This window comes from Triturus cristatus, chromosome 9 (assembly GCF_964204655.1).
Source record: "Triturus cristatus chromosome 9, aTriCri1.1, whole genome shotgun sequence".
NCBI lineage: Eukaryota > Metazoa > Chordata > Amphibia > Caudata > Salamandridae > Triturus > Triturus cristatus.
In genome coordinates, this window is record NC_140592.1 from 1040982943 (window position 1) to 1041005606 (window position 22664).

Consider the following 22664-nt stretch of genomic DNA (forward strand, 5'->3'; position numbering starts at 1 on the left):
AACAAGTCAAGGATGTCCCGTCTCCCCTTTGCTTATTGCCAGACTATTGAATTGCTGGCTCAATGTTCCTGGCAGGAAGATGATCTACAAGGGATACAAACATCCAGCATGATGCATTAAATATCTCTTTATGACAATGATGTTCACTTTGGTTTATTGCTAGTACCAACTCGACACTCATTATACGCTATTGTGAGCATATGGTCGTATTTATGGCTATAAAGTTAACCTAAATGACTCAGCACTTAAGCAAATTTGAGACTCTAGGATTGTAACCCTACAAGATAACTGCCCCTCCAGGTTAGGTACTTAGGGCTCAATGTTCCTCACAATCTCTGCCCACTGCATACGTTTAAGTAGAAGTCCTTCCTTATTACAATTAGAGACAAAATGATGTGATGTGATGGATAGCTAAATGCTGGAATTAGCAGACACCCGCGAGGAGCAGCAGAAGTTATGTTGTAAAGAAACTGGCACTGCAAGCAAAGACCTGAATGATACCCAGACACTGTTGCATGGGATGTATTGAATCGAATTGAAGAGTGAGAAATGCAGGTCACCCTCAACAAGAGCTATCAGAAGGTAAAAACAGGAAAAAGAAGTTCTTGGATAACCTTCATGAAAACTGAGATAACATGCAAGTCAGAATGGTATTGATCGAAGGCAACATGGAGGAGACTCACACCAAGAATTATAGGACCAGGGAAGACTTATTCCAATGTTGGTTTGAGATTGAGAGGAGTGGACGTGGTAGGTAATAAAATCAGAGAACGCAAGGCAAGTGTTTTCACATTTTTAAGGTAGAGTGGTCACTCCCAGTTTCTACCTGGACAAAAATGTGAATATCTTGAAAATAAAGCAAGAGTAGTGCACCTACAGCACTATGGGTCACCTTGTAAAAATGTATTACCAGATAGAGAGGGCTTATTCTCGATCTATTGGAAAGAGTTGAAACTTTTAAATTTGATGATGTCACTGGTAGAAATCAGAGGACACACATTTCACACAAGGGGGCCTGCTAGAGAAGCAGATGGAGGTGGTGATGCTCTGGCAATATTGAGAGATCCTGATTTGCGTAACACAATTATCATGGCGGGCGCTAGGACCAAGCAGATGGATCACAAAAGTGAAAGATTTCTGTTTTACTGGAATTAAGGGAAGATCTCTAAATGAGAATCAGGGAATGGTTGCACTTAAAGGAAAAGGTGGGGGAAGAGGGAAGCCAAGGCATTCGTTCTCCAACCAATGTGTTTGTGAATGGCACATGAAAGCAAGATTTTCATGTTAATGGAACTAGCAAAGACAATTTTGGAGGACGTTAAAAAGGCCAAATATCACATGTATGATATGGGGGCAATGTAGGTTGACAAATAACAAACACTGCTGTTGGCCAAAATGAACTGTAGCGTGTAGTAGAATCCATGCTGCGGCGGAGATACTCAATGTTGGCTAAACATATAGCATTTGAATACTAGTGTTTATGCAGCACATTATAAATGTTAAACAAATAGTTAATGCAACAACACTTGCTGAAAATAATCCAGTGTAGTTATGTTAGAAGTTAGCTACGAAATAAGTGATGTACAAGGGAAAGGAGTACCTCATAGAGGCAGTGGGTGGTTGTCACCTTCAAAAGTACAAAACACAGGGCTAGCGGAATCCCACTAAGACAGCACCGGATTTTAGAATAACTCAATATAATAATATGGTGAAAAAGATTATTTATTCACCAGGAGTGTGCACTTTTGGTTAGCACCCGCCAGCACAATGCTGTTCCAATACTTGGAATCTACATATGAAAAAACACAGCACCAAATGCACCACTCAATCTATACAATACAAGTGAGTCCAAATCGTTAAAGCAGTTCGTTTTCCAAAAGGTTCTTCTTTATTATACAGTTTGACATGTGATTTTTTAAAAACTTCCGACAACAGCAAAAGCAGCCGACGCGTTTCGTCCAACTTTGGACTTCTTCAGGGCTGCAACAAATTTATATACAAAAAGCAAAATGAATGACATACATAAGGACCCAAACACAAGCAGCAAATACAATACAATTGTAAATATTAAAAAACAATTTGAATACAAACATATTGTTATCAATCTATATAAAAAAACTCGTCAGAGCACATCATATTGCAGCTAAAAGGCATTAGAGATAAGCAACATCATAGCAGTGATATATTATACACATTGAAATGTCGAATCAGTGTATTAGTAAAGCGTCAGGACACTCCTTACCATATGTCACATTTTTGGAGGCCCATAAAATCATGACAAAAAAGAGAAAGAGAGCCAGTAGGGGACAAGAAAGAGTGGGAAAGTCGTCACCCAGGGTAAAAAGTGCAGAGTATGCGACACGTGATAAAAAGATTTTTTAGAGAACCCGTAGAAAAAGAAGTGAAGTCAGGTGAAGGCGGTCAAATGAAGGGAACCCAGCTAGTGATAACATCTGGGCCCAACGAAGTAAAAAGAGAAAAGAGTGACTACAAACAAACAAAACGCTGGGTCTGTACCCACCCAAAATAGTAGATTGAATAATAAACACGTAGGGTTCTGATTAACTCAATTCAAGAGTCTTTCTCCATCCAATCGGATATAGTATATCCTTGATACGAGATCACTGTCCCTGAAAGGAAAAGCAGGTCACATCAGAGGCACTGTAGAGAAACGAGATCATTCTCTCTAGCTATTGTCATATAAAGGTCAAAATGTAACCCTACTTACTGTTTAAAAACAGAAGTAAATGGTACTAATTAGAAGTAGAAGATAAAAAAAGATTGTTTGCCATCAGTAACAAGCAATAGTAGGATAGTGGGTTTGTATGTAAACTCCTCCAATGATAAGGGCGAGTTTGTCCTATCGTGGGATACCTATGAAAAAAAGAAGGGACATACATGAGGCATGTTTCTTCAGAGAGATGGGCGTTTGTCGTTTTAATGAAAAAAAACAACAGAGAGGAGGTATCCAAATACCTTAGGAGTAGAGACCACGGACAAAAGTGAAAAGCGTGTGCTAAAACCATACATGTCTACATTAGGCATAAGTTAAGCGTTTCCTGCGCAATAATAAAGTTTAAAGCACCAAAAATCCTATAAACCTCACTTCAGAAAACTATAAATATCCAGAAGGTAGAGGCCATTTAGGAAATAAACAATACCCTCTGTAACTATCCACAAAGCGCTATTAACTCCATGCACGACTACCCTCCGTAAAAGCATGTCGGACAGCATCTTACCCGATTCAGTATCCAAATGGAAATCAAAGGGAGGCGCCAGCCCCGTCCGGTAACAGCGACATCCACTAGTGAAGAGAACTGTTTAAATAGTGTCAGATAACAGGCTATAATGGAAACACCTGAAACCAATCCCCAAGTGCGGGGAATCCAAACTATAGGTCAGGCGTCTCTCGAAGGGAAGGAAGATCGATAGGTCGGCCGCCATGTTGGAAAGGTGAAAGAAGCCTGTAAATCTGTTGCCCTCATCGTAACGTCAACGGGATATTCTTAATCACAAGTGTACATCAACACCCTATGCCGAACCTGTAGTAATGTCCCAGATTACCACAGGATCAACTGTGAGCCGTACAAAAACAATTATCCATGATTCAAAATGTATCGTCAACGGTATGTTACTAATCCAAAGTGTCCATGATTTAAAACTGTTCCGAACCTGTAATACTGTTCTAGACGTAAGGTAACCACTATGAGCCGTCCAAATTCATGTATGGACAGGGTTAGGATACGAAAATAGTCGCCATCTTAAAGTGGTGAAATGCGTGCGTGGTCGTATAGTTAAACAACGGTCTCAACCAAAGTATATCCGGAAAAAACACACGAGGTGCGCCGCCATCTTTAAATGGCCAAGGTGAAAATGGCTTCTAGTTGACGACAACGATGTACAAGGTGACTATGTCTCATAGTCAAAGGAGTAACCAAAAAGAGGTGAGAGTATTAAAAAAACCCAGCCAAACAATGGGGAAACACCCCCAAACGTCAATCTATGATTGGCAATAACTATCCAACTACTGCCTCAATATCGGGAAGGGCGCCATCTTGAAGGAGTAATGGACGCCCATGTATTAGCCAACATAAAAAGAAAAAATTGACTGGACACATCTTTATGAGCAGTCGGTGCAACAAAGAACGCCAAGTTGAACACCCCGGTCAGTCCCAGAATGGGCGAATGTTAATATATGAAGGGGGCGAATTAACACTGAGTGCCCGCTGCGGAAATGATAAAAGCACAGGATATGTCCCTTAAACCAGTAATGTCTATTGCAGGGCAGCGATCCACAGATATTGGTACCCATAAGTCATGTGTCATATGGAAAGGGGTGCCCAAAGGGATAATAGAGGGACGGGAGTACAATCAGGGACCAGAGCATTGTTCGAAATCGGAATATCACCACACAAATATGTTGAGCATCGTATCTAGCATGGTCAGTGGTGATATCATTAGAATTCACATCTAATTTGAATGCAGATTAGAAACACAGAGGTCACCTACAGAAGGAAACCGTTGGATGATCTGGTAAATTTCAGAGGAAATAATGCATTTCGGATTCACTGTTGTGACCCATCTCTACGCACCGAAGTCTACAAATCCAACTTGCTTCATTTCTTCTCAGGTCCTGTTCCCTATTCCCACCCCTAGGTGAGATCCGTATGTGATCAATACCGAAAAACCATAACTCATCCAGGTTATGTTGTTGTTCCTGGCAGTGCAATGTTAGGGGGTATCTCAGATCCCCATTCTTGACTGCCCTTAGATGTTCCTGTATCCTGACTCTTAGTTCTCTTTTGGTGCTACCAACATATATCTTATTACATGGGCATCCCAGTATATATGTCACAAACTTCGTTTTGCATGTAATAATATGTTTAATTGTATGCACTCTGCCGGTGTTAAATTGAAAATTGCGGATTCTGTTTCTACCTATTTTGCAGACGGAACACTGGGTGCATGTGAAAAACCCACCCTGGCCATCCCTCATCCAATTAGGGGCTTTGGGTGATAAAACCAAACTGGGACAGAGCATGTTTCTTAAATTCTTGCCCCGTCTGTAGGTAACTTTCGGGTGTTTAGTTATCTCATTCTTGAGGCCAGGGACCTCCTCAAGTAATCTCCAGTGTTTACGCAAGATGTTATAAATTCTGCTACTGTCCCTATTGTAACCCGTTACTAAGGCAGTGGGCGAGCATCTCCTTGTCATACTCGGTGTTCTCAATGCAAGTGTACTCTCTCGCCTGATATTCAATGCCCTTTTCTCAGTTTTGTTCATCAAGCTGGCAGGGTAACCTCTTTCCAAAAATCTTTTTTTCGTTTCTGTTAGGTTTTGAACAAATGTCTCCTGGGTACTGCAGACCCTTCTCATTCTCACCATTTCACCGAAAGGGATGTTGTTAACCACATGTCGGGGGTGAGCACTGTCATAGTGTAAAACACTGTTACAGGCAGTATTTTTGCGATGGATTGTGCTTTGTATTGTATTGTTATGGATAACAAATTGGATATCGAGGAAATCAATCCTCTCTCTGTTCCAGTTTAGGATGAGTCGGATATTGTACGGATTATCATTTAGATAATTGTAGTACTCCATGAGTTCAGGGACAAGTCCATTCCAGATGATGATAACATCGTCGATGTACCTGCCCCAGAATAGTACATAATCCGTCCATGCAGAGGAGTGTCTGCCCCAGGCATGCACCCGCTCATACCAGCCCATAAAAAGGCCAGCATAAGCGGGCGCAAACCTTGAGCCCATGGCAGTGCCCTGTGTCTGTTGGTACCACCCATTGTCATGCATGAAATAATTTTTTGATAGGATTATGTCCGTCATTTCCATCAACATTTCATTGTGGCCCAAGTGGTCGGCCGTTCTTTGTCCCAGAAAGAACTCCATGGCCCTAACACCAAACTCCTTTTTGATACTGGTGTAGAGGCTGGTAACATCTAAGGTCACAAAAATCATGGAATCCAACCACTCCAAACCCTCAAATTTTGAAAGGATATCCTTGCTATCCTTTATATATGCAGGCAGTTTTTGTACCAGTGGCTGGAGGAAGCCATCCACGTACTCAGATAATCTTTCCGTGGGGGATGATGCCTGAGATTATCGGTCGCCCCGGGGGAAAGGGGCCACCCTTGTGAACCTTGGGTAGAATGTATATGCATGGAAAGGTGGGTTCCATGACCGTCAGGTATCTATACTCTTTCTCATCAATAAGGCCAGTTTCACGCCACTCAAAAAGTTTACTGTTAATGTAATCGCATAATTGTCTAGTGGGGTTGAGTGTCAGCCTCTTATAGCAGGTGGCATCCGCCAACTGCCTCTCAATTTCCCCCATATAGTCCTTCTTGTCCATCACGACAACATTGCCCCCTTTGTCCGCCTCCCGGATGACTAGAGTGGAATCCGATTTTAAATTTTTTATTGCTTGATTCTCAGCCAGGGAGAGATTGAATTTAGTATTATCCGTTCTAGGATAAGGGGTTTTGAGTTTGTAGAGGTCACGTGTGACCCTCTCATGGAAGATGTCGATATTAGGGTGTGTCCCTGATGGAATAAATTTAGATTTCAATTGAAGACCACTGTTTACACTTAAATCCTCCGTTATGTTTAGTTCCATGCGAAGTGAATCTGTATCAATCTCCGTCTCAGACTGGATTGATAACATGGATCTTAAAGTGTTGAATTCCGAGACAGTTTGTTCAGTACAAATACGGTTAGCAAATTCATCAATACATGGAGGCAAAATATTTGCAAAGTGATCTTTTAATTTCAGTTGTCGTACAAATTTGTAAACATCCACAAAAATATCAACATCATTGCCTGTTTGGGTTGGGCAAAAACCCAAACCCCTACTCAGAACGGTTATCTCATCACTTGAAAGTTCTTTTTTAGAAAGGTTAATGATTTTCAAATTATCAGTCATATTAGTATCAACTTCCATCACTTCCTGATTCCTCCCTTCCTGGTTCTTGTTGTCCTTTCTGGGATCTCTTTTGTTATGTTTTTGTTTTTTTCGCTGTTCCTGCCATCTCCTACCACCTCGTCTTGTCTTTGTTCCTTTCCCACTGGTCTTCCACCCACCCTGACTTTCTCCATTTCTAATAAAAAAGATGAAGCGGAGGAGGGTTGGATATTATCAGTGGGTCTTGGAGTTGTGTCCTCAGGGGCTATGGAGCTGACGGAGGATGAGATTGAAGACACACTGCCCGCCAATGAAGAACCCATTGTGTCCTCACGTTGCCTCTTTCCTTCCCCTGTCACCTTGATGTTATCGTATTTACGGGCAAACGTATAAACCCTCCCGTCCCTATAATCTCTGTCATCCCTGCGTATCTTTTTGACCTTCTTATCCTTTAGATAGATCTGGTGATCATCCAGAATCTTGTCTAATATTTCATAGTTTTTCTTGATAGCCTCCTTTAGATCCATGGATGCTATTTCAGACTCTAATTCAGTGATCTCCTGCTCTAGTTTTTTACCCTTACATTCTGCGTTTTTAATAAGAATTCGCATCATCACAAATGATGCATCGTGTAAATTCTTTTCCCAATCCCTAAGGTCCCCCTCTTCGAGGTTCTCAAAGGTGGGGAAAATAAGAATTCTCAACCCCCTGGGAATTTTGTCATTTTCCATATACTTGGTCAGGGTGGTGCCATCCCACCACCGTGCCATTTCAGCTTTTTTTAGCCTTTCTAACTTTTGAAATTTGCTACGTAGTCCTTCGGAACTGGGGGTGACCGTTGCATGTCCTCCTGCTCCTGGACTACTGACAAATAAGTCCTGGGCCAGCTCGTGTCTTCTGTCCTTAAACTGAGCCATAATAAACTAGATTATGCTAGAATAAAATTGAAGTATTCATAGGTATCCCACGATAGGACAAACTCGCCCTTATCATTGGAGGAGTTTACATACAAACCCACTATCCTACTATTGCTTGTTACTGATGGCAAAGGATCTTTTTTTATCTTCTACTTCTAATTAGTACCATTTACTTCTGTTTTTAAACAGTAAGTAGGGTTACATTTTGACCTTTATATGACAATAGCTAGAGAGAATGATCTCGTTTCTCTACAGTGCCTCTGATGTGACCTGCTTTTCCTTTCAGGGACAGTGATCTCGTATCAAGGATATACTATATCCGATTGGATGGAGAAAGACTCTTGAATTGAGTTAATCAGAACCCTACGTGTTTATTATTCAATCTACTATTTTGGGTGGGTACAGACCCAGCGTTTTGTTTGTTTGTAGTCACTCTTTTCTCTTTTTACTTCGTTGGGCCCAGATGTTATCACTAGCTGGGTTCCCTTCATGTGACCGCCTTCACCTAACTTCACTTCTTTTTCTACGGGTTCTCTAAAAAATCTTTTTATCACGTGTCGCATACTCTGCACTTTTTTACCCTGGGTGACGACTTTCCCACTCTTTCTTGTCCCCTACTGGCTCTCTTTCTCTTTTTTGTCATGATTTTATGGGCCTCCAAAAATGTGACATATGGTAAGGAGTGTCCTGACGCTTTACTAATACACTGATTCGACATTTCAATGTGTATAATATATCACTGCTATGATGTTGCTTATCTCTAATGCCTTTTAGCTGCAATATGATGTGCTCTGACGAGTTTTTTTATATAGATTGATAACAATATGTTTGTATTCAAATTGTTTTTTAATATTTACAATTGTATTGTATTTGCTGCTTGTGTTTGGGTCCTTATGTATGTCATTCATTTTGCTTTTTGTATATAAATTTGTTGCAGCCCTGAAGAAGTCCAAAGTTGGACGAAATGCGTTGGCTGCTTTTGCTGTTGTCGGAAGTTTTTAAAAAATCACATGTCAAACTGTATAATAAAGAAGAACCTTTTGGAAAACGAACTGCTTTAAAGATTTGGACTCACTTGTATTGTATAGATTGAGTGGTGCATTTGGTGCTGTGTTTTTTCGGTTGTCACCTTCAACTTTGCTTAGATTCCCTAAGATACTTTTCTTTTTCACCAAAATGTTGGCCTTTGGAGTAGAAAGCCATCAAGCCAGTTTTTGTTTGATTCGGTCTAGAATAACTGATAGAACATATGCTAGTATTGAATGGAAAAAGTGAATTGAGGAGCTGGTTACACTGTGGTATGTGTTATGAAGAATGTTTCTGTCTCTGCATATTGTACTTTGATAATTAAAATAATAAAATACACAATGGCTAACATGTATATGCTCACATTTGCATGCTCGCTAGGGCCTTTTCATGATCTGCCACATATGAAGAAAATCATGATATCACACTATGAAGCTTAATATCTACATTGCATGGCAGTATTGTTTGTTTCACATTAAATCTATATTTAATCAATTCTCTGCTGTCAATGTCAATGTGTTTGTCCATGCACATGACATGAAATAGAAAGCCAAGTGCATTGTTCATTGTGTCTTTAATGGCAGGCACTGTCATAAACATCTGTGAGAACTGGTTTTGGGGATCAAACGGCAATCAGGGTGACTGGGCAACAGTTATGATTTACAAACAACAAGGGCAACCCTAGAACAAGAATCTGAGGCAATATCAACTATGTTCCAAACAGTGGTTCATGAGCTAAAATAACATACTATAGAGCAATTAAGATAAAAAAGAAGAAATTGTGCAAAAAAAGGGAGAAAAAACTGTGCTGGCTCAATTTCACAATAACCATGTACATAATTAATCTCAAAAAGTGTTTAATATAAATTGAATACAACACAACAGGGAATAAGGGCGCTCAAACAGTTACACAAACAATGATACGGTCAGGAACACTGACAGGTGTAAACTGAACAAACAGTGGCGGAGAAAAAACATAAAACAACAATTAACAAAAAATACACAAATAATACTTGTGTCCTCTCTTGATTAGGGCACGTTTTTTATGCCCTCCAGAGCTGCGAGGGCCATTTACATCCCACTAACAGCCTTACCACAAATGTTCATTTATTAAAACACACTTCAACAGGCAGTCAAGTCAGTCCCTAGTTACAACAAGCATTGGAAATGCAATAGGGCTCGCATTTGCTCAAGTTAGAGCTATTGGCGTTTTAATTGGCGTTGTAAATGACAATGTCTTTTATCCATGTTATGGAGTGTATGTGGTGTGTAGTGAAGTTCTTGGTTTCAGATTTACTTGTAGAGCTTTGTAGTGTTTGAAATAATAGTTTTTTTCTGCAGAGTTCTTTATTGGTTCTTCCAACAAAAGTGTGTTACTGGCTGAATGGCAGTGCTGTGTAGGTGTGATGCTGACTCTGTGGCAGCGCCGCGTGCTGTTGGCTCAGTGGCAGCGCTGCGTCCTGTTAGTCAAATTTAATACAAGATCTTTCACTTCAGGACTAATTGGCTTGCTGGAATTGAAAATAAATATGCCATTCTGGGTAAAGTCAAATGTATTGATATGTCAGTTTCCTTATATACTAAGGTTATGAGTGCATGGGATTATTAATTTTTTTAGGAATTAATATTTTCAAATGACAACAAAGAAAGTGCTGCAGGCTTTCAGCAGCAAGCTATTGCTTTGAACAACTGCCACAAAATGCATTTCAAAGAAACCATAACACTTTGCTTCTCTAAAATTTCAGGAGCATCAACTTTCTTTCTAGCTGCTTATTAGTTAAATAGCTTTCATCACTGCAGGAGTCAGGCATCAGTGTACCGTAAAAGTCAATACACAATGAAATATTAAGTGCCTCTATTAAAAAAAAAAATGCTACACAAGTATTTCTTACTCCAAAATGTATACGAATCGGAAATATAATAAAAACAAACCACACAGAGCACAACACAAACAACTGTCTCTTGGTGTCTGATTAATTGGTGTTATTATCAAACTTGGAGGTGGACTGTTGGGATCCTAACATGTAATTTAAAATTATAGGCACCTCTACATTGGGCGTTTAATGAACTGAGCTATAATATTAGCATTCAAGAGAGAATTAAAACTATGAATTTGTATTATTGCTTAGTATTTTATTACCTTTGTGCTGGCAATAACAATTAGGCGATTTAATATCTTTGGGAAAAGGGATATACAGCGCCATTAAAAAATACAAATACTCATAAAATGGGTCTCAAAATATATAATATTATAATATATAAAATATATATATATACATATATAAAGAAACCAAAAAAGTTTAACATGGGGAAACAGAACTCATCGTAGCAGTTTTAAATACGACACCAGCCGATAAAGTTGGCCCCATGGATGCAGCAAAGCAATGCATAGCCTTTTAATGAAGCCCTTAAGTGGTCAAGGAAAGTACCCTGTAGCCATGCCACTTAAGGAATCTAGAAAAAAGCAACACATAGGTATTTTAGAAAACACTACTAGTTTGGTTATGTGTACCTCACTACAGAAATGTCATTAAACTTAGGTTGTGCATTGCTGCATAAAGTCAACTCTATATTGTTATATATAAAAAGTAGCAAACATAACTATAGGAAAGCTGCACACAAACTGGGTACAAAATATTGCCTGATAAATTCACCATATACCACGATTGAATATCAGACATACTAGTGTACGGTGAGAAAAAATATACAATTGGCAGTGACCGTTTCTCACAAAGGAGAAGAAGCAGGTACTATGGCTTGAGGGGATTGTCGGATCTGCCAATCTAAACAATGTGGCCTTGGTCACTAGTAGTAAGCTAGACCAATGTATAAATGTTCAATTACTTTCCCACGTGTCGGCTCAAAGCACTAGATTGTGCAGGGGGAATAAAATCAAGCTAGGGCATGAGGGGTTCTAAACTGGCAGGTAGCGTTTCGCGGCTGGACAGCAAGTACATAGCACCTGCACTCTTGTGAAGACGGCAGACTCGGTGTCACATCCCAACCCTTCGAGCATTGTAGAGCTACTCAACATTATTTTTCACCCTCCCTCTGGTTCGACCGGTTCTAAAACCGGTCGATAGTCTAGTTCTGTGGCAGCTAGCAATTCGGAAACAACATCAGAAGAAGTTGTTATATAAGCAAAAGGTAACAAGTAAAAAAGTCTTACTCTAAGAGTTTTGGCGGTGGGAGAGGGAGATGATGGGGGCGAGCCGGAAAGCGATTTCCGGTTGCGGGTGTACTCTTTGCTGCAAGAGTATGAAGACAACATGGTCACTTCAAGAACAGGGGCAACGACAGCAAGCAGGTCACGGCGCATGGTGTCCTCAAATAGTAGTGTGTGGGTGCCCTGGTGATCTATATGCGACAGGATCTGACTCACAATTTTAACATTTATTTTCGATCTTCAGGGGTTGGGAGGTGCAGTGACTCGGTGCGAGTATGTTCTACCATTTAATCTGCATGGACGGGTTGTGGTAGGTAGAAAGCAGCATGTAACGAGCTGTATGATTTATGCAATGTTTGAACGTGCTCTTGACCTGCAGACCTTGGATATGTGGAAATACAGCCGTATGTGTATTCATGTTGTCAAACCTCAGAGCGTTATCCTGATCTGCCAAGGGTGTATGGCGCTGCAGTGCTGTGACTTACTGTATCAACTGTGATGTGCTCGATTTCGTTCTGCAGAGGCTGGCGCCCAGGGTGCAGCAAGGAGATGATTACATGTGCTGCATGAATGTAGGTGTGAGTGGATGTACACTTTGGCGGTCTGCAGATGTGGGATTGTGCACAAGGTGGCATACAGCAGTTCCACTCAGTTTATGGTGGTTCTGAGTCAAGGGCCTTACAGCCTGAAGTGCTGTATGCAAGCACTGTATATCTGTAGGAGACACACTGCACACGTTAGAAATATACAGGGGCTAAACATGTGCGGGCTGTGCACAAGGTAGAGTGACGGCTTTACTCAGTTTACGGTTGTTGTGGACCAGCCGGGGTGCAGCCTGGAGGACTGTTTTTACGCAGCGTAATGCAGACTGGCATAGTGACTCACTGTTTGAACATGCTTTCCATGCTCTTGATCTGCTTCCTGCTGAACTCCTTGAACTCGGTGTATGGGTTGAAGACCCGCAAACTCGGCTGCTGCTGCTCGCCTAACCCCTCGTTCAGGTCGATCCGTCGCTGCAACTTACTGCTGAGCTCCGGTCCAGCGCTTGGCGCGGACTACCCTTTCTGCCGCGCGAGCAAAATTTCCAGTGTGGGTGGGCAGGGACCAAAAGGAGACAGGGCGGGAACAAACAAGCCTCACTCCAAATCAAAAGCGAGCGTTTAACATAAAGTGTAACGCGCGCCAATGAAAAGCACGGGCGGAGCTTCGACCCCAGATCTCGCAGAGCGAGCAGTGAATGCGCTGCGATGCTAGGCGAGACTTAAAAAACACAAGGCTAACACATAGATATTTCACAGTTGAAAGCATCCTCGTTTGAAACTTGCCACCTCTTGTCCCTTGCAGCTCACAGCACTATCTTAAGATACGGGAGGCCTTGCCAAGCTAGATTCTCACTCAGCACCTACTGGAATGTTGTAATGCTTTATGCACGGGTTATCTAGAGCGCTATAAAATGTGGGGTGACTTCGCTCAGTACCCAACAATGTAACAGTATTTATAAACCATCAATTAGCATATCGATAGAATACTTTGAGACCTTATAGGGTCATACTATGTTTTTACCCAATTCAGACTTTCATTATTATTCAGTTTTTGTTTTCTAAATGAGATGCATCTTCACCTTCCTTACCGATGGCCTGGGTCTGGGTCGCCATATTGTATGATCGTATGGAATATATCGCATGGCACTAATACTGTATCAAAAGCATCAAACTGCCACAACATGTGAGCCAAGTATTTAACGACTACTCCTAATTACACTTATAATACTTACCTTCCGAAGTAGCGGCAGCAGTAGGTCATTACTGCCAACTGCGTTACATTAACACAATGTCTTATGGCAAATGCCAGACAGAGCAAAGAGCAAAATTGGAGGGTCGTGTGCTATCCCTTTCAAAGGACATTGCCATGTGTGTCTGGCTCAGGTTTACTTTGATTATGGAGACAGACTGCTATGAAGACATATGTCATGTACGTAATTGGACTCCATGCTTTGCATATTTAAACACACATGCCCTTGTTGTTTCACCCACTCTAATACATCTCTAGGTTTAATTATGAAACGCTCTGGGTGCTTACCATTCGAGCAAAGCAGGCTGACAAATATCCACTTCCGGAGCCAACGTCCAGTGCAGAGGCTCCCGCCACCAGCTTCTCTTTCAGCAACTCCAGCGCATGCGCATGCTGCAAAGACACGAAAGAATATCAGACATACTGGTGTACGGTGAGCAAAAATATACCATTGGCAGTGACCGTTTCTCGCAAAGGAGAAGAAGCAGGTACTGCTGCTTGAGGGGATTGTCGGATCTGCCAATCTAAACCACAGTGTGGCCTTGGTCACTAGTAGTAAGCTAGAGCAATGTATAAATGTTCTATTACGTTCCCACGTGTCGGCTCAAATCACTAGATTGTGCAGGGGGAATAAATCAAGCAAGGGCATGAGGGGCCCTAAACTGGCAGGTAGAGTTTTGATCTCCAAATCTAGAAGAGGCCAATCAGAGGAGGTTGCAAAAACCACCCTGAACTGTCACAGAGTTCTGCACCTGACTCCTTACCCTGATAAGACCCTGCTCCTCCTACAATATCTTTTGTATTATTTGTGTGCCAGTGGAGCACCTATCTGATTAATTCAATATTCCCTCTTGCACGGTTGCTCCTGGTCACGATATTGAACTGTCCTCTACCTGAATCTGAGTGGGGCGGTGTTCCAGCGCCTGGTTTTCCGAAGTGTTGGAACACTACACCTTTTTTTATTTTAATGCTTTTGATTAAAGTTTCAGATAGAGATACAAAGAAACAAAACAACAGCATTGCCAATCATGTCAGAATACATGGATCTTCAGGTAGAATCAAATTGTACATTTAGACAATAGCCGCACATTGCTTATACCTCTCCCCAAAGAAATTAGGAAAGAAAAGGGAGGGAGAGAGGGAACCGGGGGGAAAAGGTAGCCAACCAGCAGTACTGAAACAAATGGGGATCCTGTAGTAGGGAATTAATTCATACTCTCGGGGTGGGGAGGGGACGACTGGGGCGCAACACGCAGCAGACTTAAGCCTCTGCAATGGAAGATACACAATAAACCTGGTGGAACAACAGCTAATCTGCCACTCGCATGTCAGGAGCAGTATCGTCCACTCTCCCCAACTCGCCTGTTCAAGTACAACTCCAGGGGGGACCTTATATCTTTAGGATATGACCTCACTCGCATCAATTCCCAATACGCGGTTAGGTGGTCTTGACAACTCACCACATCATTTATCCACTCAGGCATCTGTGGAACCAGTGCATCGCTACCCGCCGTTTAGCAAGCAATAGCAGGAGTGCTGTCAGGGTCCGCACCTCTGGGGCAACCTCCTTTTCTTATCCCATCACATTCACAGTAATACTAAACTAATAGACCTTGAATATGGAAGAAGAGATGGTGATGAGCAAGACAGAGAATTTATGGGAAGAGCCAAGCCTAGTCAGGGATCTGGCTTGGCTCCAGCATTCAACATTGGAGCCAAGCCAGCAAAAGATTAGTCAGGTGCAAATAATATTTTGAAAAACACAGAAATTGTATTAGTATTGTATTCTAGATATGGAAAGAGTTTGTATGTTACTACATTACTGTCCACTACAATGGGAATCACTACATTGAGACTGCCTTTAATTTGCAGGTAAGTTAGGTCTCTTTCTCCTTGTATCAGTAGCGGCCCATGTTTGGGACGTGTGGCAGGGCGGGTGGATGTAGGGGTCGCAAAGGGAGGGGGCAAAATGAAAAGTTTTTTTTATCTTCAACCGGCAACCTTCCGCGTCTTGCTCCTCTGCTTCAGGCACAGGCTCCCAGAATGCACTGCGGCCAATCCTGAATATGCTCTCACATAAGAGCGGCTTCAGGATTGGCCTGAGCGCCCTTGATTGGGCTGCAGGACAGACTATGAGTCTGTGCCTGCTCTCTCCAACCCCAGCAATGCCGCTGGGGTTGGAGAGAGGTTCACTGAGCGTGATGGTTTGGCTGGCCTAGAACGGCCGGCCAAACCATCATGCGCAATGAAGGGAGTGCACTACCATTCCACTCAGTGCCGTCACCCCACAGGGCCGGCCCCCAAGACTCGGCAGGAAAAGAGAAATAAAATGACTGTCGTTTTTTCTTTCTTGCCTGACGCTTTTTCGGGGACGGGGGTGACGCTCCTCCGCCATAACACACAGCACAAGCTCCCATAGAGAAATGGGAGTTTGTGTAAATACCTGCACCATGTGGCAGGCACCTCACAGTGCATGCCACGCCGTGCAAGGATTTACAGGGGGCACCATAGGTGCCCCCTTGGCCTCCGACCGGAGGCCGCAGGGAGAAGGGGGCCCTGCCAGGGGTCCCCAAAGTCGCTTTCCGAAAGGCTATTCATGACAGAAAGCCCAACATGGAAAGCCTGTCCGAAACCGAAATCATAATCCCGATGGCGGAAACGCCGTCCGTAGGGATTATGTTGCGGTTTCCTGCTGGCCAAAGGGCTACTTGAGCCTGTTGGAAGCTAGCTGGAATGACCGGATTGACTTCTGACCACCTACGCGGAAAGCCTCCTTAAATGAACTGTAACTCGTGCCATCCCCATGCACTGCTTATACCCTTTCAAATTACATTACCTACTCCAAGTTAAATTATAGCATTTATAACAAGACTTGTGACATTTAAAATAACATAATTTATGAAAACATGGTAAAGGGGCAAGTTATAGTTCATTTAGGGTAGCTATCGAGTTTGGAACACTGTGTACAGAGGAGCACGAGTTATAGTAAATTTTAGGTGGGGTGCAAATTTTAACAAAGTTAAAACTATAACTTTGGAATTTCTTAGGTTTGTGTAGCTTAATGTGAATAGAAATATAGAAATAATACATTAGTTTTCCTAACAAACTAATTTTAAACCTTTAGTTTTTTTCATTGAAATTATATATATATATAGAACACCCAATATTACCAAGGCTGTATCTAATTCCTAAAGTCCACAAACAAACTACCCCGGTTCCAGGCAGACCTATTATAGCGGCAATTGGCAGCGTGGGGGTGCACGTAACACAATACGTGGACTTTTTTCTACAAGATTTGGTGAAAGAACTTCCTACTTTTATAAAAGACACCGGAGACCTATTAAACAAACTAACGGATATACAATGGGCGGATGATTTGTTGCTTATCACGTTAGATATAGAATCCCTTTATACGAGCATCGAGCATGAAACGGGTCTGAATGCCTTATCTCATTTTTTAGGCACCAAACCACTGGAATTATATACTCACAACAAGATGCTCTTAGACTTAACAACTTGGTGTCTTTTTAATAATTTCTTTATGTTTGGTAACAAAATCTTTTTGCAAAAGAGGGGTGTGGCGATGGGGGCCTGTTTTCCCCCAGCTATGCATGTTTGCATGTTGGCTGGTGGGAGGAACAGGTCCTGAAGCACACTTTTCATTCTGAGTACTGTAACCATGTAGTACAATGGTGGCGTTACATTGATGATGTTTTTATTGTTTGGAGGGGAAATGAGAAGAGTGCTAGCGATTTTATGGACAAAATTAACATCAATACTGTCAATTTAGGAGGAGGAGCCTAGCGCGCACCCAAGATGGCCGCGTAGGTGCGAGGCTCCCGAGGACCTCCGCGACCTCCTGCATAAATCCTGACCGAATCCTATCCTAGATGAGGGGACTGTGTTTGTGAACCCGAACTGAGGTGACGCCCGTTTTCCGTTTTCAATTCGGACTTCGGACACCGGCGGGAGCACCGATTAAGGTTTGCGGCCTTCTCCACACCGGCCCCCCGTACTGGAGTTGTGGGGCGATCCGGCGACAAAGTGAATAACAGCGGCGGGCAAGGCTGGGCGACTCGCGCACCCCGCACTTTCGCTTTTGCGCCCTCCTTGCTGCCAGGCGAGGTAGGGTCGCGAAACGGTGTGCGGTGGTGTGGCCTCGTTGGGGTGCCCTGCCGGCCCGCCGGCTGCGGTCCGTCCTGCGGAGCGGTGGTCGCCCCCCCCCCCAGAGCCCTTGAACAGGATTGTCTGCCCCCTTTTTGAGGAGATTGGCTCGATTTGGGGACCGCGACCATGGCCACAAAACAAGATGGCGACCGGGCTAAGGTGAAGTCGACCCGTCGTGGCGCGGCCCATCAATCCAACAACATGGACCGCTACACCCTCCAGAAGGGGTCTCCAGAGGCGCTGCGTAGGTCCCCTACGGGCCCGACTGATGCTCCTGCTCTGCCCACGGACCTGACCCTCCGAGACGTCATGGGCGCCATCGCCGAGATGAAGGCCTCGGTGGACCAGCGCTTTGACACTCTGGCGCAGAAGATCGACTCGGTCCTCGTGGACGTGGGCCTCGTGAGAGCCGATCTGTCCAAAACAAATGACCGGGTCGATTCTTTGGCCCACTCTACCTCGGGCCTCACATCTGACGTGGCGGCCCTCCAACAGGAGGTGCGCAGGCTTGGCCAGGCGAGCGCCCTGATGCATCGTCGACTGGAGGATTCCGAGGGTCGGGCCCGGAGAAACAACGTCCGCATTATCGGGGTGCCGGAGGGACGCGAGGCAGAGGCAGCGGATCTGTTTGTGGAGGACTTGGTCCTCACCCATCTCCAGCCTCGGGGGCTGAGTAAATTCTTTGCAGTGGAACGTGCCCACAGGGTCCCCGGGGGTAGGCCTAAGGCCGGAGCCCCTCCGAGGCCTCTCATCGCCCGGATTTTCAATTTTCGGGACAGGGACGCTATCCTGCAGACTTCCAGGCTACAAGGGCCGGTCAGACTTGACAATATGGATATAAATTTCTATCCTGACTTTACTCCGGCGGTCCAAAAGCAGAGACTGAGCTTTCTCGGTGTCAAACGTCGCCTACGGGACCTGAATCTCAAATATGCGATGCTTTTTCCGGCTAAGCTGAGGGTGGAGGTGGATGGCCGCACGCACTTTTTTGATCGTCCCGAAGAGGCCGGGGACTGGCTGGACACTTTGCCCGGAGATCGGGGCCGGGGGGGTGGGGGGGGAGCGGTTGGTGGGGAGGGCCCGCCGGATCAGGACTGAGGGACTAATGGTAGGCCTTGCTCTGGACTGTGTTATTGTCACCATTGACTGTTAGGGTAAGTTCCCCTCCTGTGGAGGTCGTGTGGGGTCTCTTGGGGGATCTCCCTCCTCCTCTGGGGGACTAGTTAGTTTTCTTTCTATGGGGCGACAGGCACACTGCACTTTGGGGGGGCTGTTTGGGCTCATGCAGGGGTGCAGGGTGGGGGGAGTTCTGTTGGGATGGGTGGGTTGGGGTGGGGTGTGGTTCGTTTCTACCGCAAGGCAAACCCTTCATTGTATTGGTGTTTTTGAGATGCTCTCGGGGGGACAAATGATGGCTTCTGTATGTGATGGGGGGTAGGGACCTGACTTTGTTGTCCTGGAACGTTAACGGACAGGGTGATAGGATTAAGCGGGGTGTGGTCCTACAATATCTGAAACGGATTTCGCCTGATGTGGTCTTTTTGCAGGAGACGCACCTCATTGGTAACTCCTTTTGTGCCATGAATCGACGTGGCTATCATTTGGTTGCCCACTCGGGCTTCACATCAGACTCACGAGGGGTGGGCATTATGGTCAAGACCTCGCTCCCGCTAGAAATAGACGAGGTGCGCCATGATGAGAGGGGACGCTACACTGTCTTGGTGGGGAGAATGGAGGGCAAAGTAGTCGTCTTTGTCTCAGTGTACGTCCCACCGGGGTTACAGTCCACCACCTTTGCGGACCTGGGACGCCTCCTGCTTGACCTTCCGGGGGGGCTTCTGGTGGTTGGGGGGGACTTCAATGCGGTGGCCTCTGGGACTATGGATCGCTATCCCCCTAGGGACCTCCCCCGGGCACAAGCGTGGCTGTCTGGCCTTTTGGACACACTGGGATTGGTGGACTGTTGGCGTCTAAAGCATCCCACTCAGCTGCAATACACCTTCCATTCGGGGGCCCATGGTAGCCTTTCGCGGCTTGATCATGTCCTTGTCCCTGCGGCCTATGCCGGGAGAGTGGGGGAGGTGCGCCATCTGGCGCGGGGTATTTCAGATCATTCCCCACTCCTGTTGCACTTTGATGTCTTCCCGAGGGGGGAGGGCAGGGTAGCTCCAATCAATGCCTGGTACCTGCGCGACCCCACTATTCGTGCTGACTTGATTAAATCCTTGCAACGGTATTTTGAGGAGAATGTGGGGTCTGTCCCGTCGGCCATCTCCCTGTGGGAGGCTTTCAAGACAGTGCTTAGAGGGGAGGCCCTCTCCTTTATTTCCCATGCCCGGAGGCGCGCACAGGAGGAGGTGATCCGGGTGGAGGCCGAAATTACTGAACTGGAGGGTGATCTGGGGAGTGGGGTGACTGACGCTGCGCTGCACGTTCTACACCTCAAGCAGGCGGCCTATAGGTCCCTTGTCACGGAGGCGGCCAGGGGCCTCAGCAGAGAGCAACAGGGGCGATTGTATGATGTGGGTGATAAGGCTGGCAAGTTGATTGCGTGGTTGGATAAGAAGGAGAGAGCTAGTCGTGTGGTCCCGCTGATTGAGAGAATGGATGGTGTACGTGTTACTGAGCCGGAAGGCATTGTCTCTTGCTTCGCGGATTATTTCCGCGAGGTATATTCCCCGGTTTCTCCCTGCCCGGAGGAGGATTCCCATGCCCTGCTGCGTGACATCGCGCTGCCCTCCCTCTCAATGGAGGACAGGGAGTTGATGGATGCCGCCCCCACCTCGGACGAAATTGCCCTCGCCATCCGCTCGGTCGCTTCTGGCAAGGCCATGGGCCCGAACGGCATTCCTATCGAGTTGTATAAACTGCGACCGGAGGTACTGGCACCCCACCTCCGCGCAATGTTCCTTGCGGCCCACTCGCGGGGCTCCCTCCCGCCGGACCAGCGTCTGGCTACCATCGTGGTTATCCACAAGGAGGGGAGACCGCGAGACCGGGTCACATCCTACCGGCCTATCTCGCTCTTGAACGCGGAGCCTAAAATCCTCGCCAAGGTGCTCGCCAACCGGCTGGTCGGCGTGGTGGGCGATTTGGTCCACCAAGACCAGTCCGGCTTTATTCCCCATCGCAATACGGCCCTTAATCTGCGGCGCTTGCACGGAGTGCTCGCGCGTGTTCCGTTCGTGCGGGAGCCGGCCATCTTGGCGTCCTTGGACGCCACCATGGCGTTCGACACGCTTGAATGGCCCTACATCTGGGCGATGCTGGCGAAATTTGGATTTGGCCCGGGATTCATCAGTTGGGTCAAATTGTTGTACTCGGACCCATTGGCACAGGTGGTGGTGAATGGTCGAGTCTCGGCCCCATTCGTGCTGGGACGGGGCACGCGACAGGGTTGTCCCCTGTCGCCGCTCCTTTTTGCACTGGCCTTGGAACCCCTGGCGGAGTGGCTGCGGTGGCACCCTTCTATCCGTGGTCTCCGTTGGACCCCCGAGTATGAGGACCGCGTGTCCCTCTACGCTGACGATATCCTTTTGTACTTAGCCTCCCCGCGCAAATCACTGATTGTCCTGGTCGATGTTTTGCGCTCCTTTGGCCGTAATTCAGGCCTTGTCATCAACTGGGCTAAATCCTGTGTCTATGTGCTTTCCGGGGAGGCTCCTGTCCTCCCTCGGGGCTGTCCGATCCAGATTGCCTCGCAGGGATTTCGATACCTGGGGGTCTATATTACGCTGGACCCAGTGGCCCGCTACGAGCGAAATTTGCTTCCCCCCCTCCAGCGCTTGAAGGAGGACGTCGCGCGCTGGCGGCGCTTGCCGCTTTCGCCGCTCGGCTGGGCGGCATTGTTCAAGATGATGTCATTGCCGCGCTTTCTGTACGCTCTCCAGAACACTATGGACTTGGTCCCGGCGCGCTACTTCCGTGAGGTGGAAAGCTTACAGCGCCGTCTGTTTTGGGACGGGAGGCCGCGTATAGCCCTGGCAAAATTGACGCTCCCGTGGTACGACGGAGGGATTGCCCTCCCGGATATTAAGCGGTATTACTGGGCCTCCCAGTTAGCTGCAATTAATCACGGCTTCTATGGGCCCGCCCTAAACCCGGCATTTGAAATGGACAAAATGCTCCTGCCCGGTGGCGACTACAATCGAGCGCTCTACACTAGCGTGCCCGATTCCCGCTTGACGGGACCCACGCGTGTCATGGTGCGAGTATGGCACGCGGCTAATGCAGCTATGGGATGGAAGGACCGTTTGACCCGGGCGTCACCGTTGTATGCGTCGGAGAGGCTGGGCTCTTTGTGGACCTCGAAGGGCTTCGAGAGGTGGGACATGATAGGCATCAGTACAGTGGGAGATCTCTGGACGAGGGGAGGATTCAAAACATTCGAGACGCTGCAGGCGGAGTTTCAGCTGCAGGGCAGTGAATACTTTCGCTACCTGCAGGTCCGTCACGCACTGGGTTCCGTCTTCCCAGACGTGGCCTCCATCCCGGAGTCCTCCCCCCTGGAGGATAGAGTGCTAGATGGCCACGTTCCGGACAGCACGATCTCCCTCATTTACAAGAAATTGATAAATGACCGCTCGGGCTTACTGACTGGCCTCCGCGAGGCTTGGGTTGCCGATGGGCTGGAGTTGGACGACGAGGACTGGATTTCCGCGGTGGCCTCTCCGAAGGAGG

At 45.8% G+C, this 22664-nt stretch overlaps 1 protein-coding gene across 4 annotated transcripts in view; it reads right to left on the reverse strand.

Moving 5' to 3' along the window:
- LOC146799314 (protein-L-isoaspartate(D-aspartate) O-methyltransferase-like) overlaps positions 1 to 22664 on the reverse strand; it is a 233574-nt gene that overhangs the window by 82155 nt on the left and 128755 nt on the right. For all 4 annotated transcript variants that reach the window (XM_085626864.1, XM_085626862.1, XM_085626865.1 and 1 more), the window contains one exon: positions 14106 to 14210. In XM_085626864.1, the coding sequence (XP_085482990.1) occupies positions 14106 to 14210 (105 nt within the window). The remainder of the gene's footprint in view (positions 1 to 14105; positions 14211 to 22664) is intronic.